We start from the raw sequence: 14912 nt of genomic DNA, 5'->3' as shown, positions 1-14912 counted from the left end.
CCCTGCCACCAATGAAAGGTACTGTAGTTTGATATAGTAGCAATATTTCCGATAGGTTCTGAAAATAATGTTAAATACCGTAAAACACATTTTTCTTCCATAAACCCTATAATGATATTTATAAAAACGTGTTTTATTAAAATAAATGTAGAGTAGATACATGTATTGAAAATGAGTAGGTAGTATGTTGTGTTTGTTATTGTCATTATTTGTCTGTCATGCTACAGAAAATAGGTGTTCAAAGAGACATTTCCATTCAAATCTGTTACATATAACCACGGGAAAATTGTAACATACTCATGCACATAATATTATTTTACCTGTCAAACAACACTTTGTACTATCAACAGTGCACTGTTATGGACTATAACGTTACATTTTCTCTAGCTCCTCTGAATGTTCAGTCAAATACAAACGCCTCAACTATTAGCCCAATCCATTTCTCAGCTTTTTACTCTTACATTTTTTTTTCCTAAGACAAAAACACCAATCTTTAACTTGTAACTCCCATGAGATAAAACATGTGATGGGTGAAAAAGCCTCTCGTTTCTTCCTGCAAATTACTTTTGGAAGATGAATGGTAAGTCCAAGAAAAAGCTTCACATACAATGTTACAGCCTTGTTATTTCCACTCATGACACTTCTGCCTGTCACAATAATATTTATAATGCTGTGCTTGCTTCTCTGGGAAAGAAAAGAGCAGTGTAATCATGGGCCAAAATGCTGAAATCTTCAAAAGTTAAATCCTTGAGAAATATATTGTTTAGTGTTATGTTGCTTTATGTCCATTGAAAAATCCATAAAAACTTAAACACAAAGAGTAAGCAACAGCTGGAGGAGAAACTCTGAGAGCTGAAGATGTGTTGGGTATGAGATACTGGGCAGCAGGTAGAAGGACCTCAAAGAATTAGCACAAGAGCAACAAGAATAATTAGCTCCTGCAAGGATGAGAATTTTGCTGAACCCCTTACTTAAAAAAACTACTTTGCAGAACCCTGATGGGCCAAAATATTTACTTATAGCTGTAGAGATCTTGACCTGTATTCAGGGACACTGGAAGTATACGACAGGCAAACACCAAATTATGTGGCAGGACTGACTAAATCATGCAACAAGAAGAGGCAAATTATGAGGTATAATGCAGCAGTTTTTTGTGTAGTATTATTTCACTATTTTATAGCTTTTACACATGGTAACACTGCCTGGGAAAATATGTCACCTTATAAGTACCAGTTTAACAACCAAATACAGAAATAAGCAACTGAAATTTGACCAGTTAGCCTTTGCAAAGAGCCCTCATCTGTTTGTTAAAACATGCTGCCACGGTTTTAGTGTGTTTTAAACTGCGTGAGCTACAATTCTTTTTTTGTTGAAATCTGCAGAATATACAGAAGATGATGGCTTATGTGGCAAATGCAGCACATCCATTATTATGCAAAAAATAGCCCCAGCTGCAGAATCACATAATTCCAATGGCCCTGCCTGTATGTTTGCATAACTACGCCTGCTGCTCCTTATAAGGCACACTCAACTGAATAAAAAGAAGGCTGGCTGGTGAGATATTTGTGCACTCGACAGATGAGAGTTTGGATCATACATGCAAAAAAACTTACCTCGCAGGCTAAGGGGGAAGAACAGGCATATTCACTTTTTTGTCTAGCTACAGACAGCATTAGCTGTCCGCCAGATGTTTTGTTAAAAATTCTTTAATATATACACAGAGTGGACTTTGGTTCCACTTCAGAGGAGTACATCTCAGTACCCTCATGCTATTGGTTGCTTGGTGTATCACTCTGCCTCCAGTGGGGTGTTTGAAATGTAATGTATGAGGAATCATTTCACACCTAAAAACTACACTTCATCATCAGTTGTTTAATTATTTATGTTATACATGTAGTCTGTACATAAAGCAATCATTTTTTACATTATGGTTCTAAGCAACAGGTTTTTAATGCTCTGTGCAGGACTTGTGTGTGAGCCAGACCTTACTCTATTAGGTTTTACCTAAGTAGAATGGCACAGTTTGACCTTAAAATTGTCCTTTGAAGTATCACAGGATCAGCAAGAAAAACCACATTTGCACAAGAATTCAGTCATGGTGCTGGCTGTCCTACCTATCACCAGTGCTATTTTTCTGTGACTTGAACATGAGTTTTTACTTGCACCCTCACCAAGTGCCTGTAGTGAACAACAAACATAGTGGCTCTTCTGTTTTTTTAACAGAGGGAGCTATTTACACATTTAGCAGGACCAGGGGCAGCAGTCACACTGCTGGCAGGCTGCTGCTGCTATACAGTTTGCCCTTTGGCACCTTTACATTCTGCTGTCATCCTCTGCTGGTGTTCAACACATCTGGTCGCTCCCTGTTACTCCCCGTTGGGCGACTACTTCCTTTCAATGAGCCAGACAGCTCTTTCCCATCCTGCCTTCAGGTCACAACCAACAAGCACTGATTTAGGCCAGTGGTCTGTGATAGTGTGTTGTGGTACTTCAAGAAAAGAACTCAGAATATAGAATTGTAAATAGGAAATAGAATGGTAGCTAGGTTAGGAATATTATATTTTTAGAAAAGATAGGCAGTTGGGATCTAGGCTGTTGTTGGAAGACAGCAAACAAGAAAGGCTGTTGGAAATAAGAAATTATTTTGTAGAGACTACAAAAGCCTACCTTTAGTCTCAGATGGGGTCTCAAAAGTAACAAAAATGCATGCTAGCCCCATTGACCTTGCCAGTGACTGCTACGTCAACTATGGTAAAGTTCCAACAGAATCCTTGATAAGCCAACCTCACAAAAAAGAAATACAAAAACTCCTCAAAATGTTTAGGCCTCATGATTGGTTAGCATAAATGAGCTCAATACTTTCTCTGAGAAAGGTGCTGGAGCATATAAGAAGCATTTTCATATATGTTGTTCTATGTCAGAATATCATGGAGTAAAATATTGTCCTGTCAAAATATCCTGGCCAACATATCGACTATAACAATATTGTGAAGGTAAGAAGGTAAGTATAGGAAATTATTGATTTATTAAACTTCACTTACACATATCTGGACAATTTTATATAGCTATATATATCTATGTCTATATAACTACAGCCCAAACTGCTGAATGTCTTTACACCAAATTTGGCAGAAAGCTAGATCTTGCTCCACAAAGAGTGCTTTTGTGATTTCGTATCAATCCGTTCAGGAGTTTTTGAGGAATTAATGCTACAAAAATTGTATATATCATGTTCATGAGGTTCCGCAGACCTAACAGATCTCTCGTAAATATCAGATTGTTTGCCACCAAATGGTGGGAGCCATCATTAGTACTTGGGACCTGAAACTGACCTCAGTCCTGAAGAAGTCGCGGGGTAATCCCCTCTAACAGCGACAAAACACGTGTTGGCTAAGAAGGCTTAAGGTCTTGAATTAAAGACATCTGAAAATATGAAGACAAGCATCCTTGTGATATTTTATGAAACTTTATGTATTTACTTTTAAACGTATGCAGAGGATTTGTATATATTGTTCATGGTTTAAGGCTATCCAACCATTAAATACTTTTCTAAGTATTTGCTAAATGTATATTGATTTAAGGGTAGAGTTTGATGTTCAAGCTTCTAAGAGAATAGTTCTACTAGGACAAAAAAGTAAAATGTGAGAATGAGAGATTAATTATGTTATCCTGGTTCCAACTTGTAAGAATTGTAGTAGTCTGACCTAAAGTGACTAAAAACTAAAGTGGCTCAAAAAAATGCTACTATCTTATAGGGGCTTTAGGGAGATATACTTAAAGTGTGTTCCACTGCCATAATTTCTGGAACCTGGAAATAAAGTCAAAATCAAAAGTCGCCATCTGCTTGATGAAATATAACATTAAAAATAGACAAGCCCTCCCTACTTAAACATAGATGCCAACCGGACACATCAGGTGTAAATGGCACGAATGCATTCCCACATATATTTCCATAGGAATCCACATGAATGTGCTCACGAAAAAAAATATTTTTAGGTGAAAGGCAAATAAACCCAATAGCCTGTGTACCACTTGGTAGACCACTGCCGTAAAATACCTTCCAGGTGGTGCTGAGACTCCTTAATTGTGAATCCGGCACTTCACTCCTTGCGCTGATATTTTTGGAGATGCAGGAAATCGACCTGACCTTCTAACTGCAGAAATGTATTCAAGTCAAGACTTCATTCTGCCTTTTTCCTCTTTTATCAGCTATCATTTGAACAAATGACTTGCCACCTTGTAGGCTTTCGTCACATGCTCTCGATCTTTCCAAGCGTCAGTAGGCATTTCTCAGCCCTGCACTATCTATTTTGCCTTTGAAGTGAATTTCAGCGTGCATGCTGAACAATGCACATCTCAGCTATCATCTGTTTGGAGGTGACAGCACCTCCACTGAAAACAATATTTGCATTGAATTCTCGCTGTGGAAATACCAGAGCACAAACTGGCCATGTCTGCCCCTTCTATTCAGTGAATTAAGGATAGAAATGTATTTGATTGTGGCCATCAATTCCTGAGCAGTATTACCTGCAGCTCATTTAATGGAGCAACACACAGGTATTGGGGTTATGATATGCAAATGGGGCAGGAGATTCCTACGCTGTTGGTTTGAGACCACACGTTCCTACTGGTGCACTATTGCCTAAGAACCCAGCAGAATACTGGGTCATTCTGTTTCCCTTTGCTAGAGACTCTTCCTATTGGTGGTTATAGAGCTGACATCATCAAGTGAGCCAGCCCACCGCTGCACGTGCTGTAATTAGCTGGTGTGCAATCAAACACCCAATGCCACACAATCTCTAGCAGGCCCACTGCAGCTCAAGGCATTTCTACTTTCAAAGGCGCGACTGTAACAGGTTGAGTGGCAAGCAGACATCTTCTTAGATCACTTCAACTTTACTAATGGATATGGAAAAGTAACTTTTATTCTGTAATTGCTTCCCATTTTCGTCCTCTGTAGACCCATCTGATCTCAAATATAGCTCCCTTTTTATCTATCTGTCCACTTGTCCATATGTATCCAATAGTGTTCTCCAAGCACACTGTACAGAGCATGGTGGCTGAAGTGTTCATACAAGGAACTGGAACTCTGACGCTCCTGGGTGAACCCCACGCAGTACATACCATGATTGCTTAACATGTCTTACTGTGGTGTGGTTGGCCTCTGTCGCTCCTGGGTGGACCCCACGCACGACATACTGTGACTAGAAACCGTGCATACTGGCGTTTAACTGTCTGACACTTCTGAGTGAACCCCGCACGGTACATGAGCTAGGTGCTTAACAGTGCATTCAAAGGTCTGGGCCTCTGCAGCTCCTAGGTGGACCTCACACCACACATAACCTGGTTGCTTAGCAGTGCATTCTGGGACTTGAGCCTTTGGAACGGATCCTGGTTGGTTAATAGTGCATACTGGGGCTGCTTCTGTTGCTTGTGGGTGGACTCCGTAAGACACACACCCGGGTGGATGCCACTAATCCACACACTATCCACTCAGTGGATGCCTCAGACATGCTTCTACTGCTGAGCACGTGTGGCAGCGTTGGTTCTATAATCTAACACTCTCTGCAATACTTCCTGCTTGTGGGTAGCATCGTTCACTGCACGATATTTTGGGCACATCTTTCAGCCTCATGTACCTCACCCCACACTTCCCATACATCATCATAATACGTCCAAAATCACATCAACCAGGCACTCCGGAAGGGTGTACAGGAACCCAATGCACACCTCAGCACTTTGCAGCCTCAACAGGGGTATTGCGTGCTCTATAAATGCTAATAAACAATAGAATGCAACTCTGTATCTTTCATTGACTCGTGTTCAAACAGTCCCGAGCTCAACCTTCGAGGTTCTGGGATCGAGTTTGTACCTTGATAATTAGGACACAATATTTATGCTCAATGATATTCAGTACACAATATTATGTTTCCACACCCAATGGGAATGACTCACACTCAGGCAGCAGCATTGTTGTCACTGCTATGACGTCACCTGCTGTTCATGTTTCAAGAAACAATCATATCCGCTGTAAACAAGCATTGGCAAAGCCAAGAGTACTGGCTTGCATCTTGAGGAACGACATCTTACGGATTCTGGAGGTACAGGGGCATGTGTATTTTTGGGGCCCCTGTTTACAGCAGCTTTAGATTTTTGACCCATTTTCATCTCTTTCATGCCCTCTTTGGCTAGGTCACTTACAGTGCACAGACACACTGGTACCAAGTCTAAAGGTATATACATCGAAGATTCAGGGATTGTGACGTGTGTTTTAATATTGTAACACAAAAGCAGCTTACTAATATTATTGAAAATATTCTCTGTGGCACCCTCCTATTTATCATGTGTAAGGTCCTGTTCTGATCGAACAGAAACTTTTTGATGGATGTTGCATGAAACATAAACATATTTATTTCTCTGAAAAATGTCTGAAATAGGCTTTCACACATCACATTAAAAATAAATGAAAAGGAAAACGATATTTCTGCAGAACACAGCTAACTCTATCAGAAGGCCTCTGAAAGGCTGGGGCCCAGGGTCAGATCCCACTTTGCCCATGCCTTAGAACTGCTCTGACCTAGAGTCCTGACTACAAGGTAAAAAAACACTGCTGCAGCAGAAAACAAATTTAAATGATTGCTTCCTGTATACAAAGCATCTAGGAGATAAAGATTTAAATGTGTGATGACTGATAGTACTTTTGGTATGCAAAATGATCCCAAATGCACTGCAATACAAACACTCCATAGCCAATAGCACGAGATAAGAGAAATGTACTACTCTGGGAAGAGTCAAACCCCACCTGAACCTAAGACAATAGGTAATGAAGAAACTTGTGCTGTCAAGTCAGACCTAAAAAGTAGAGAATACCACGATATTGCTGAGAGGAAATCATGTATTTTTTCAGCGGGGAAACAAAAGCAGATACAATAGGGCGACAGGCCAAGGTAGATAGTGTGAGGAACCACACCATTTACCACAATCAGCCACGGCCCGTGCAGGTAAGAGCGGTGGTGGAGTGGAGCCAGGTGAGGGGGGATTTCGACGGATAATGACGAGAGAAAACTAATTATTTATTTAATTTTCCCTCGTCATCGTCTGTCAACCCACCTCTCCCCCTCCTCTCACCTGGCCCCAACGCCCACCTATCTTACCTGCACGGGCAGCGGCTTACCACAATATACAGTTGTGCACTGATATCTGCTTCAAGGGCATTTGTTGTCCCTCATTAGGAAACTTCACCAGTCAAACCAGAGTCAGAAAGGACAGCTTCAAAATAAGGACTGCAGAACCCGGGAGAGACATTTATCTGTAATCCTCAATGAAAGAGATCTGATACTGCTTCTTTTTTTTTATCAAAGTTTTAAATGTTTTGCTAGCACTGTCTTTGTTGCACTTGTGAACAAAAAGAGGCTTTATGTATATTGTTTATAAGGAAGGAAGACAAAAAGGAAATTTCTCTGCAAATGCATGTGGCAGGTAATCATCCAATCAGGTCACTGTCCAAGCCTCTGATAATAGCAATGCTGTGCAATGTGTATTTGTGTGCTAAGAGTACAAGTTTCCTTTTAGTAAGCAAATTATTAGGTTTCCAAATTCTTTTTTGTGCTTTTCTTTCCCTTAAGCAGAACACATTTAAGCTTAGCCTAGCACATACTCATCACTTTCGCAGCAGGTACATAAAAACACCTAGGCTAGCTTTCCATGTCTGCCAGGATTATGTGTTCCATTTTCATCTCTCCATGACGTACACCCGGACCCCGCGTGATAAAATCCATACCTAGGTCTGCATAGTTAGACTTGCAAAATTGCTTGTGTCCACAAAAGTACAGTTCAAAGTCAGGCTCGTTTGACCGGCGCAGTGTGTTTCCGTTCCCCAGGGCGGCGAAAGCGTCACAGGTGTAGCGGTATGTGATAAAGCCGTAGCTGTTCCTGCAATTAGAGAAGACAGAAAAACAAGGGAATATGTTAAGAAGCGACGAAGAGAGACACGCGTAAACGTAGCCAAGAGGCACTACATACCGCCCTGCGCGCACAAGCCTCGCGACTAGTGAATGCCACAGTCTTCAAGTTCTGAATATACTGCCTATTTGTTAACATGGTCGGGAATTGAAGCCTAAGCAAAGAAAGTGGAATTACTAGAGTGCAATAATAGTGCCTGGCAAATGCTCGTGTTACTTGCAATCAGCGTTCCATATAGTTTATTTCCGGAGACAATAATACCTGATATCATGTACATATTAAGGGTATAACCACCCATCCAGCCCGTCTCATGCAATACAGGCAAACGCGTGCAATTCTGTTCCTCAAACCTATACGTCACTCCGTAACACGTTCACTGAACTCAGAAAGCAGATTAGCAACAAGTGCACCAGCGGTTTACACAATATGATTGGCTGAGCCAATCTGAGCATTCCACACGAGTTGATAACCTTTTTTCATCTGTACAAACAAGCCAAGATATAAGGTAAGTATTGCTCGGTAGCTAAGTTCCTCGAAGGCAGAGCAAGCACTATCTACCTGACAATTCACTGGGACTTTAGCAAAAAACATAACCGGCCACTTAATAAGATTCCATGAGAAATAACCTAGCTCTGTCTTGTTCACTATTGCCTCACCTTAGTTATTCCTCTCCAAGGTTATGTATAATCTTTTTGTTTAAAAAAAGAATCGTGCTAACTTTACGCGTTGCAGGTCCTGGAGGGTAGAGGACGCTCATCTTTCATTGCATGCACGTGTGTATCTATGTGATATATACAGTACACATTTAATTATGTGCCTCGATTCATGTAATTAGTCTATTACCATGGTGACAACACTAGTCCCAAAAGGACCCGGTCATGTTTTCAAGATATACCTTGAAACATTCATGAGATGACTGTACATAAAATGGATCCAAGTGGAGTAATTTACTTTGTGAGGTATTATCTTGAAAGCCAGAAATTGGAATGAACGGATAATTGAACAATTTAGAGTTCAAACTGTGTTTTTTCAAGCACACAAAACTAAGCATGTCTGAGAGTAAACGCCAGCAGAAAGAATTCCATTACAAACACAGTAGAAACTGTACTGTAGAAAACTCTCTGACATGAGCCACTGAGCGAAGATCACACCTGATGACAACTCAAAGACTGACTGTACGGGCGGCTCCACCGTTAAGGCGGAGGAGGGTCGCCCTCCACTTCCCAGATTTGAAAATTAAAATGGAAAGTATGGGCAGGGCGCTTATATTTAAAGTGCGCATGTCCCTTTGGCCGGCCATCTTGCGAGGGCCAGCCAGACATGCACACTTTAAATCTCCCAACCCAGCTTCCTTACCCAGCTGGGTTGAGACCAAACAAAGGCCTCAAGTGCTCTTAGGAGCGCTGAGAGAGCCTACTTTGTTCAGTCCTGGTGTTGTTCTCATGCTGCATGAGAGCAGCGCCAGGACTGCTTAGGGAGTTGCCTGGGGTTTTCAATGCAGGAGTGAAGAACACTAGACGGGAGCACGTGTGCCGCAAGGTGAGTTTTCTTTGCTGTTTTTTAATGTATGTTCACTAAATCGCTAACGTGCATTACATTACAATTTTAAAGTTACGATAATGTAGTCCATGTCGGAAATTTTGTTGATGTAATTTGCACCGGCACCCACCTCCCATTTGCCCGCCCACCACTCCCCACTGCTGGCAGCCGCCACTGACTGTGAGTTATTCTGTGTTTGGCTACCCCAGGATACTTCAGAGAATGAAGGATGATATGACGCTACAATAGACACCAAGGGAGGAGGGCAGAATTCAGGCTATTGAGGATGGGAGAATACAATAGTGTTTAGCCAAGGAAAGGGGGATGACTTAACATGTCTTGCCATGGTACTTGGTGCTGGTGTTTCCACGTCAGAGACACAATTAAATTGTGGTTCAATTACCCACAAATGCGTACAGGTGCCTTTCTTCTGAGATAGCTGGAAAACACATTACCAGCATTTGATGGGACCAGTATAATGGGTATTTCAACATTGTTATGTCAAAAAAGCATGTGTGGATAGATTCATCAACACCTTGCACCTGGGCAAAGTCACAAAAAATGACATAAACCAGCACAAAGTGTTGATAACCTATTTACTTTCCAGTGCAAAGCTATCTGCGTTGTAACGTAGCCTGTAAGGTAATGAAACAGCACTTTGCGCTGCTTGGGCTACTTTGCATTGAGTGGGCATCTTATGGGAGGTGCATGGGCGTTGCAATGCCACCAGCTATGGTTTTTTACACAAAGCCTGTCGACCAACTATGGTAGACAGGGCTTTGCGCCCAAAAAAACACCTTGCTGAAGCAGGCGCTATGAAGGAGAAATGTTTTATTCATCCTACATTTTTCAACACTGCAATACATTCTGATTTTTTTTTAAAGTTAGTCTCTAAGGCATAGTACTTTGCACTGGATGTGTAGTCCCCTTCTGTTACTAAACCTAGGCTAGGCTAAGACAAATGTGAAAAGGTATGTGAATGGAGCGCGCCTGACTGAATGGCAGCACGAGGTATGACATTAGCATGACCATATCTTTTAAGATAGGTTCAAAACTGTGTTTTCATCCTTGCACCCCACAGTGCAGCAACTTTTGTTTTTACGATTTTTTAATCACATTTGTAATAACTGTGCCCTTTAAAGTCACTTCCTTGCCCTAAGTGACTATGTCAATATGCATGTCTGCTTAATGTGATTTTATCCTACTACTTGGATTTAATAATTTATGCTTAGTCAGTAACCAGCCAGAAGCAGGATATATGGCATTAATGTGTACTGTTATAAAAGACAAGGGAAACCCAAATACTATTGGTCAGGGACCTTGGGTAATCAGTTCTTTCTAAGGACAGTGGTCCCTAAACAAGAGTTAATGTGCGTAAACAATAAAAACAGACCCAATCAGTACTATATTTTACAGCTGTCCAGCCAGACAGGGTTTTTTTAATATGCAGTTGCTTAAATATATACAAAATAAAGCAAGAAACAATTATAGCGGGACACACTTATTGTTTACTCACATTAACCCTTGTCTAGGGACCACTGTCTTTAGAAATAACAAATGTGTACTGAGCATTGTTTCTTAAATTAGGCCCATTTTAAGGGCAAGACTGGAAGTATTTGGTAGGTGACATCTTCCACATTTATATATGGTATGTCAAGCATGTCACCACAATGGCCCAGAAGGTCCATAGTAATCGCTATTTAGGAAATGCAAAATTATATGTTTAAAATTATCGATTTCCTAATAGCTATTCCTACAAAGTAGAAACAGTTATTAGGAAACGGTGATTAGCAAGTTCCATACCATTCGCACTAATGGGCCAGCATTGCATTTCCTAAATAGCGATTTTTAATTAGGAAATCACTATTTTGGAAATGCTAAACCAAGAAAAGCTATGGGCATAAGGCCTCTTGCAAGGCACCTCAAAACTAGTGGTGGACATGTAGAGCACCCATATGCTCCAAGGACATGTGTGGGCTTTATTGTACTTAAAAAAGCATCTTGGGGTGCTTTTTAGATTTAGCCTAGGCAGTGCGCATGCGCTGTCTGCAAAACATGCTGTATCTCCCCTGTGGACTTTTGGCACATACATCATTGCCATTCATTCTTTGCTGTGTCATTCAGAAATGCTGCCTTTTTAATGGAGCAGTCATTGTAATTGTCCCTCCTTTGGGAATTTGGTTCCTTCCCAGGCATTTTCACTAGGTGATTCTTTTTTGTTGGCCATAGCAACATGTTCACGCTTCCTCCTGGCGCACCATACAACAGCCCCTCCTCCTGCCTGTGCATTGAAGCATCAGGGTTCCTTCTGGTTGTCCATCTGTTCATTCTGGCTCGTGTTCAGCTGTTGGTTGTATTTGAGTGCCCGCCCCTAGAGAACGCCCATCAGAGCGGCCCCCACTGGCAATGACATGGCTGGTAATCGGACTCCATATGGTGCTGTTTCTTTTGCATTTAAAAGGGTATAAGCCTTTCATCATGTTGCATCTGTCACTTTTTGTGAGGCACGAGGTGGTGCTCTGTTAGCTGTTTATACGTTGCCTTGAGTGTATGGCACTGTAGCCCATCACCCGCTCAGCTCTCTGAGTGAGGCCTTACCTAATTTCCGAAGTGCTGCAATGAAGGCAGTGAGTTGATATTTTGCTGTTCCAGCCTCCAGATTGAAAGGGATCACTTGAGTTAAGAGCTTATAGTGCTCCCCGTTCATTGTGAATAGAATGTATCAGGTCATCAGAGCATGTGGCGTCTCCTTAGACAAGTAATATCTTTAGTTGGAAAGGGAGACCAAGACTGCTTCACTTCAGCTACTTCAATTTTATTTGCTTGTCCAATTAAAGGCAAAGGGACAGCAGTGAGGCAGCCTTGCCCTTGTCTGAGATATTTGGTGAGGTTACAGGGAACACCTGCCCATTGCTTACTATTTGTTGACTTGTTTTATTCATGATAATTTAATTAGCTGTTTAATTAGCTGTTGGCAGTTTCTGGTGAGTTCAAGAAGGAGAGGTCATTGAGGCACCCGTAGGTAAAGAATGACGTTTGTGCACACTGTTTATAGTTACACAGAGAAAAGTTCTTTGAACCACCACTGGCCATGTCTGCATTTCTAAGTAGGTTGTGCTTGCAGAGTTAAACTGAAGTTGTGTGTCTGCACTTGAGTACGCATGCTGCTTAGGTTGTGGGTTCCAGTGACCCACTGCCTTCTGGATCAACAAATACATGTCCCGTTCCTCAAAGACCCACCATGTATGTTTTTCAAAACAGACCCCGAATTATTTAAATTCTTTCATAGGCTGATAGCGAAAATACATAAACATGATTTTTAGCGAGCATACTTAAGAACTGTTAAAGCAACGAATTAGTTCTTTTTTATTAATATGTAATATGCATTTATATTGTAATGTCTGAGATTGTAGGCATCCCCAATACTTGCAAATCATGTGCGAATTGTCATGTATACTGACAGGTGAAGAGAGGAATTGCCACCACCGGCGGGAGATCCTTCTCCCACCTCGCCGCCAAGACATGGAACACCCTCCCACTGAGCCTACGACAGACCCAAGACCTGCTGACCTTCAGGAGGATACTACAGACCTGGCTGTTCGATCAGTAGCGGCCCCCACCACCCCCCCTAGCGCCTTGAGACCCTCACGGGTATGTAGTGCGCTTAACAAATGACTGATTGATTGATTGATTGCCTAAACAGTTGAAGGCACTCTAATAGAATGTATAAAACAAAAAGTAATATTCTTGGTCAACATTTTATATTGGTTTACTTTTAGGTCTTGGCTGACTGTAAAACTAGAAGTTTATCAGAAATATTTGAACTGTATTTTTGGACAACTGACTCCAATTTAGGTCTAGTTTTTTGCACTGTCTTCATTGAGCACTCACGGCTGCCAAGTTTTCAGCGTACTTGTCTGTGCCATGTAACATGTTTCAAATGCTCTTATGTGTGACATGCCATGTCTTAAATGTGACTCCTCGAGTGACACTTCATCATGAATATGAACTGTGTCTATTATTTATCATTAATGACCCCATTTTTTAAGTATTGAACACTTTTGCAGGGCAAATATTTAAGTTCAAACCGAATTTCTCACTTATGCTCTCTTTTCCACAACTCAGGCGAGATATGTGCACCACCCCATTGACCAAGCCAAAAGGTTTCCCATCGGCGAGATAAATTGGCATTGCCAATGCTTGTTTTAAATTGCACATGGTTACCATCGACTTTGAGTTGATTGTAATTGATTTTTCTAAATGCTCATTTTGCATTTAGGAAATGCTTTGCACATGTGGTAAAAAATCGCAAATATGAAATCCCTATTTGCCATTTCTTACTTAGAGTAGAAATCGCATTTTGCAATTCTCTAAAGACCTTTAGAAAAGGCTGTTTTGCATTTTTAACAGGCCAAAATTGCTATTCTGCCAGTTAAGAAATGCAAAAGGCCTTTTCACTTTGGCCCTATATTCCTTAACTGATAGAAGATCTGTTTATTAAATATACTACAGAAAAGCTGTGGAAGTTTGTGTCAGCAATGGTTGTATTGAGAGGAAGACATACGTGCACCATGTACTGTGGCTTATGAGCTAACAATGAGACAATATTTAGAAAGGTGCTAATGTGACAGATAAAACAATTTAAATCATTATCTGAATATTCTTTTTTGCTAGATAAGGTTGCATCTCTTGTTAATCTCTTTGTAGAGTTTTAAACCAGAAAAATAATGTATTACAGTTCAAACATAATGGAAAGCCACGGATAGGAGACCCACATTTTGCATGGATGCTTCAAAATATAGACTTTGCATAAGTTTTATAATGCTCTCATTCACATTTCTTGTGCACAACCCATGTGTGGTACCTGCTACATTGTCAAATATGTGGAAATGGATACAGGCATTTAGGCAAGTTTAATAAGCTTTCCTTAAGAACACATTTATAGTTAGCTGGGCTAGAGGATATGGCTGCATCTGCTACTTCATGACTACGATGTTCAAGAAATTCATTTATGACAAAAGGATATTCTGCAAGCATTTACCCATCATCGCGCAGGTTTACTGTGCATTCCTCAATTTCTCCAAACACCTCAAAGCGATCCCGCAGCTCTGCCCGGCTAATGTCCGGTCTGATCTTAGAGACGTAAATCACACGGCGTTCTTCCTATTGAAAGGGAAGGCAGTGTACAATGTCAAGAAATGCTTATTATTCTTTCCTGCTGCACAGTGCTGAAACATTGGAAATCTGACCTGATCAATAATAAAGCTTCTTTCTAGCTGTCAATTACAGCCTAGATGAGTAGAGTTCTGGGATGACATGGATGTGGTCATTAATGGTTCTTCTATGCCTCTCCAACAGAATATCGCCACTAAAACAATATGGAAAACCCCAAGTAGCATTTGAGAGAAAGA

General features: G+C 41.0%; 1 protein-coding gene across 1 annotated transcript in view; it reads right to left on the bottom strand.

Annotated features, from left to right (window-relative positions):
- The window catches only part of PPARGC1A (PPARG coactivator 1 alpha), a 252579-nt gene that overhangs the window by 6425 nt on the left and 231242 nt on the right, over positions 1-14912 (bottom strand). Inside the window, exons 11-12 of the mRNA XM_078678397.1 lie at positions 14543-14664; positions 7781-7932 (exon numbers count right to left, since the gene is read on the bottom strand). Of these exons, the coding sequence (XP_078534523.1) occupies positions 7781-7932; positions 14543-14664 (274 nt within the window). The remainder of the gene's footprint in view (positions 1-7780; positions 7933-14542; positions 14665-14912) is intronic.

Source organism: Lissotriton helveticus, chromosome 2_2 (assembly GCF_964261635.1).
Source record: "Lissotriton helveticus chromosome 2_2, aLisHel1.1, whole genome shotgun sequence".
Classification (NCBI taxonomy): Eukaryota; Metazoa; Chordata; class Amphibia; order Caudata; family Salamandridae; genus Lissotriton; species Lissotriton helveticus.
This window is presented reverse-complemented; position numbering and strand designations above follow the sequence as displayed.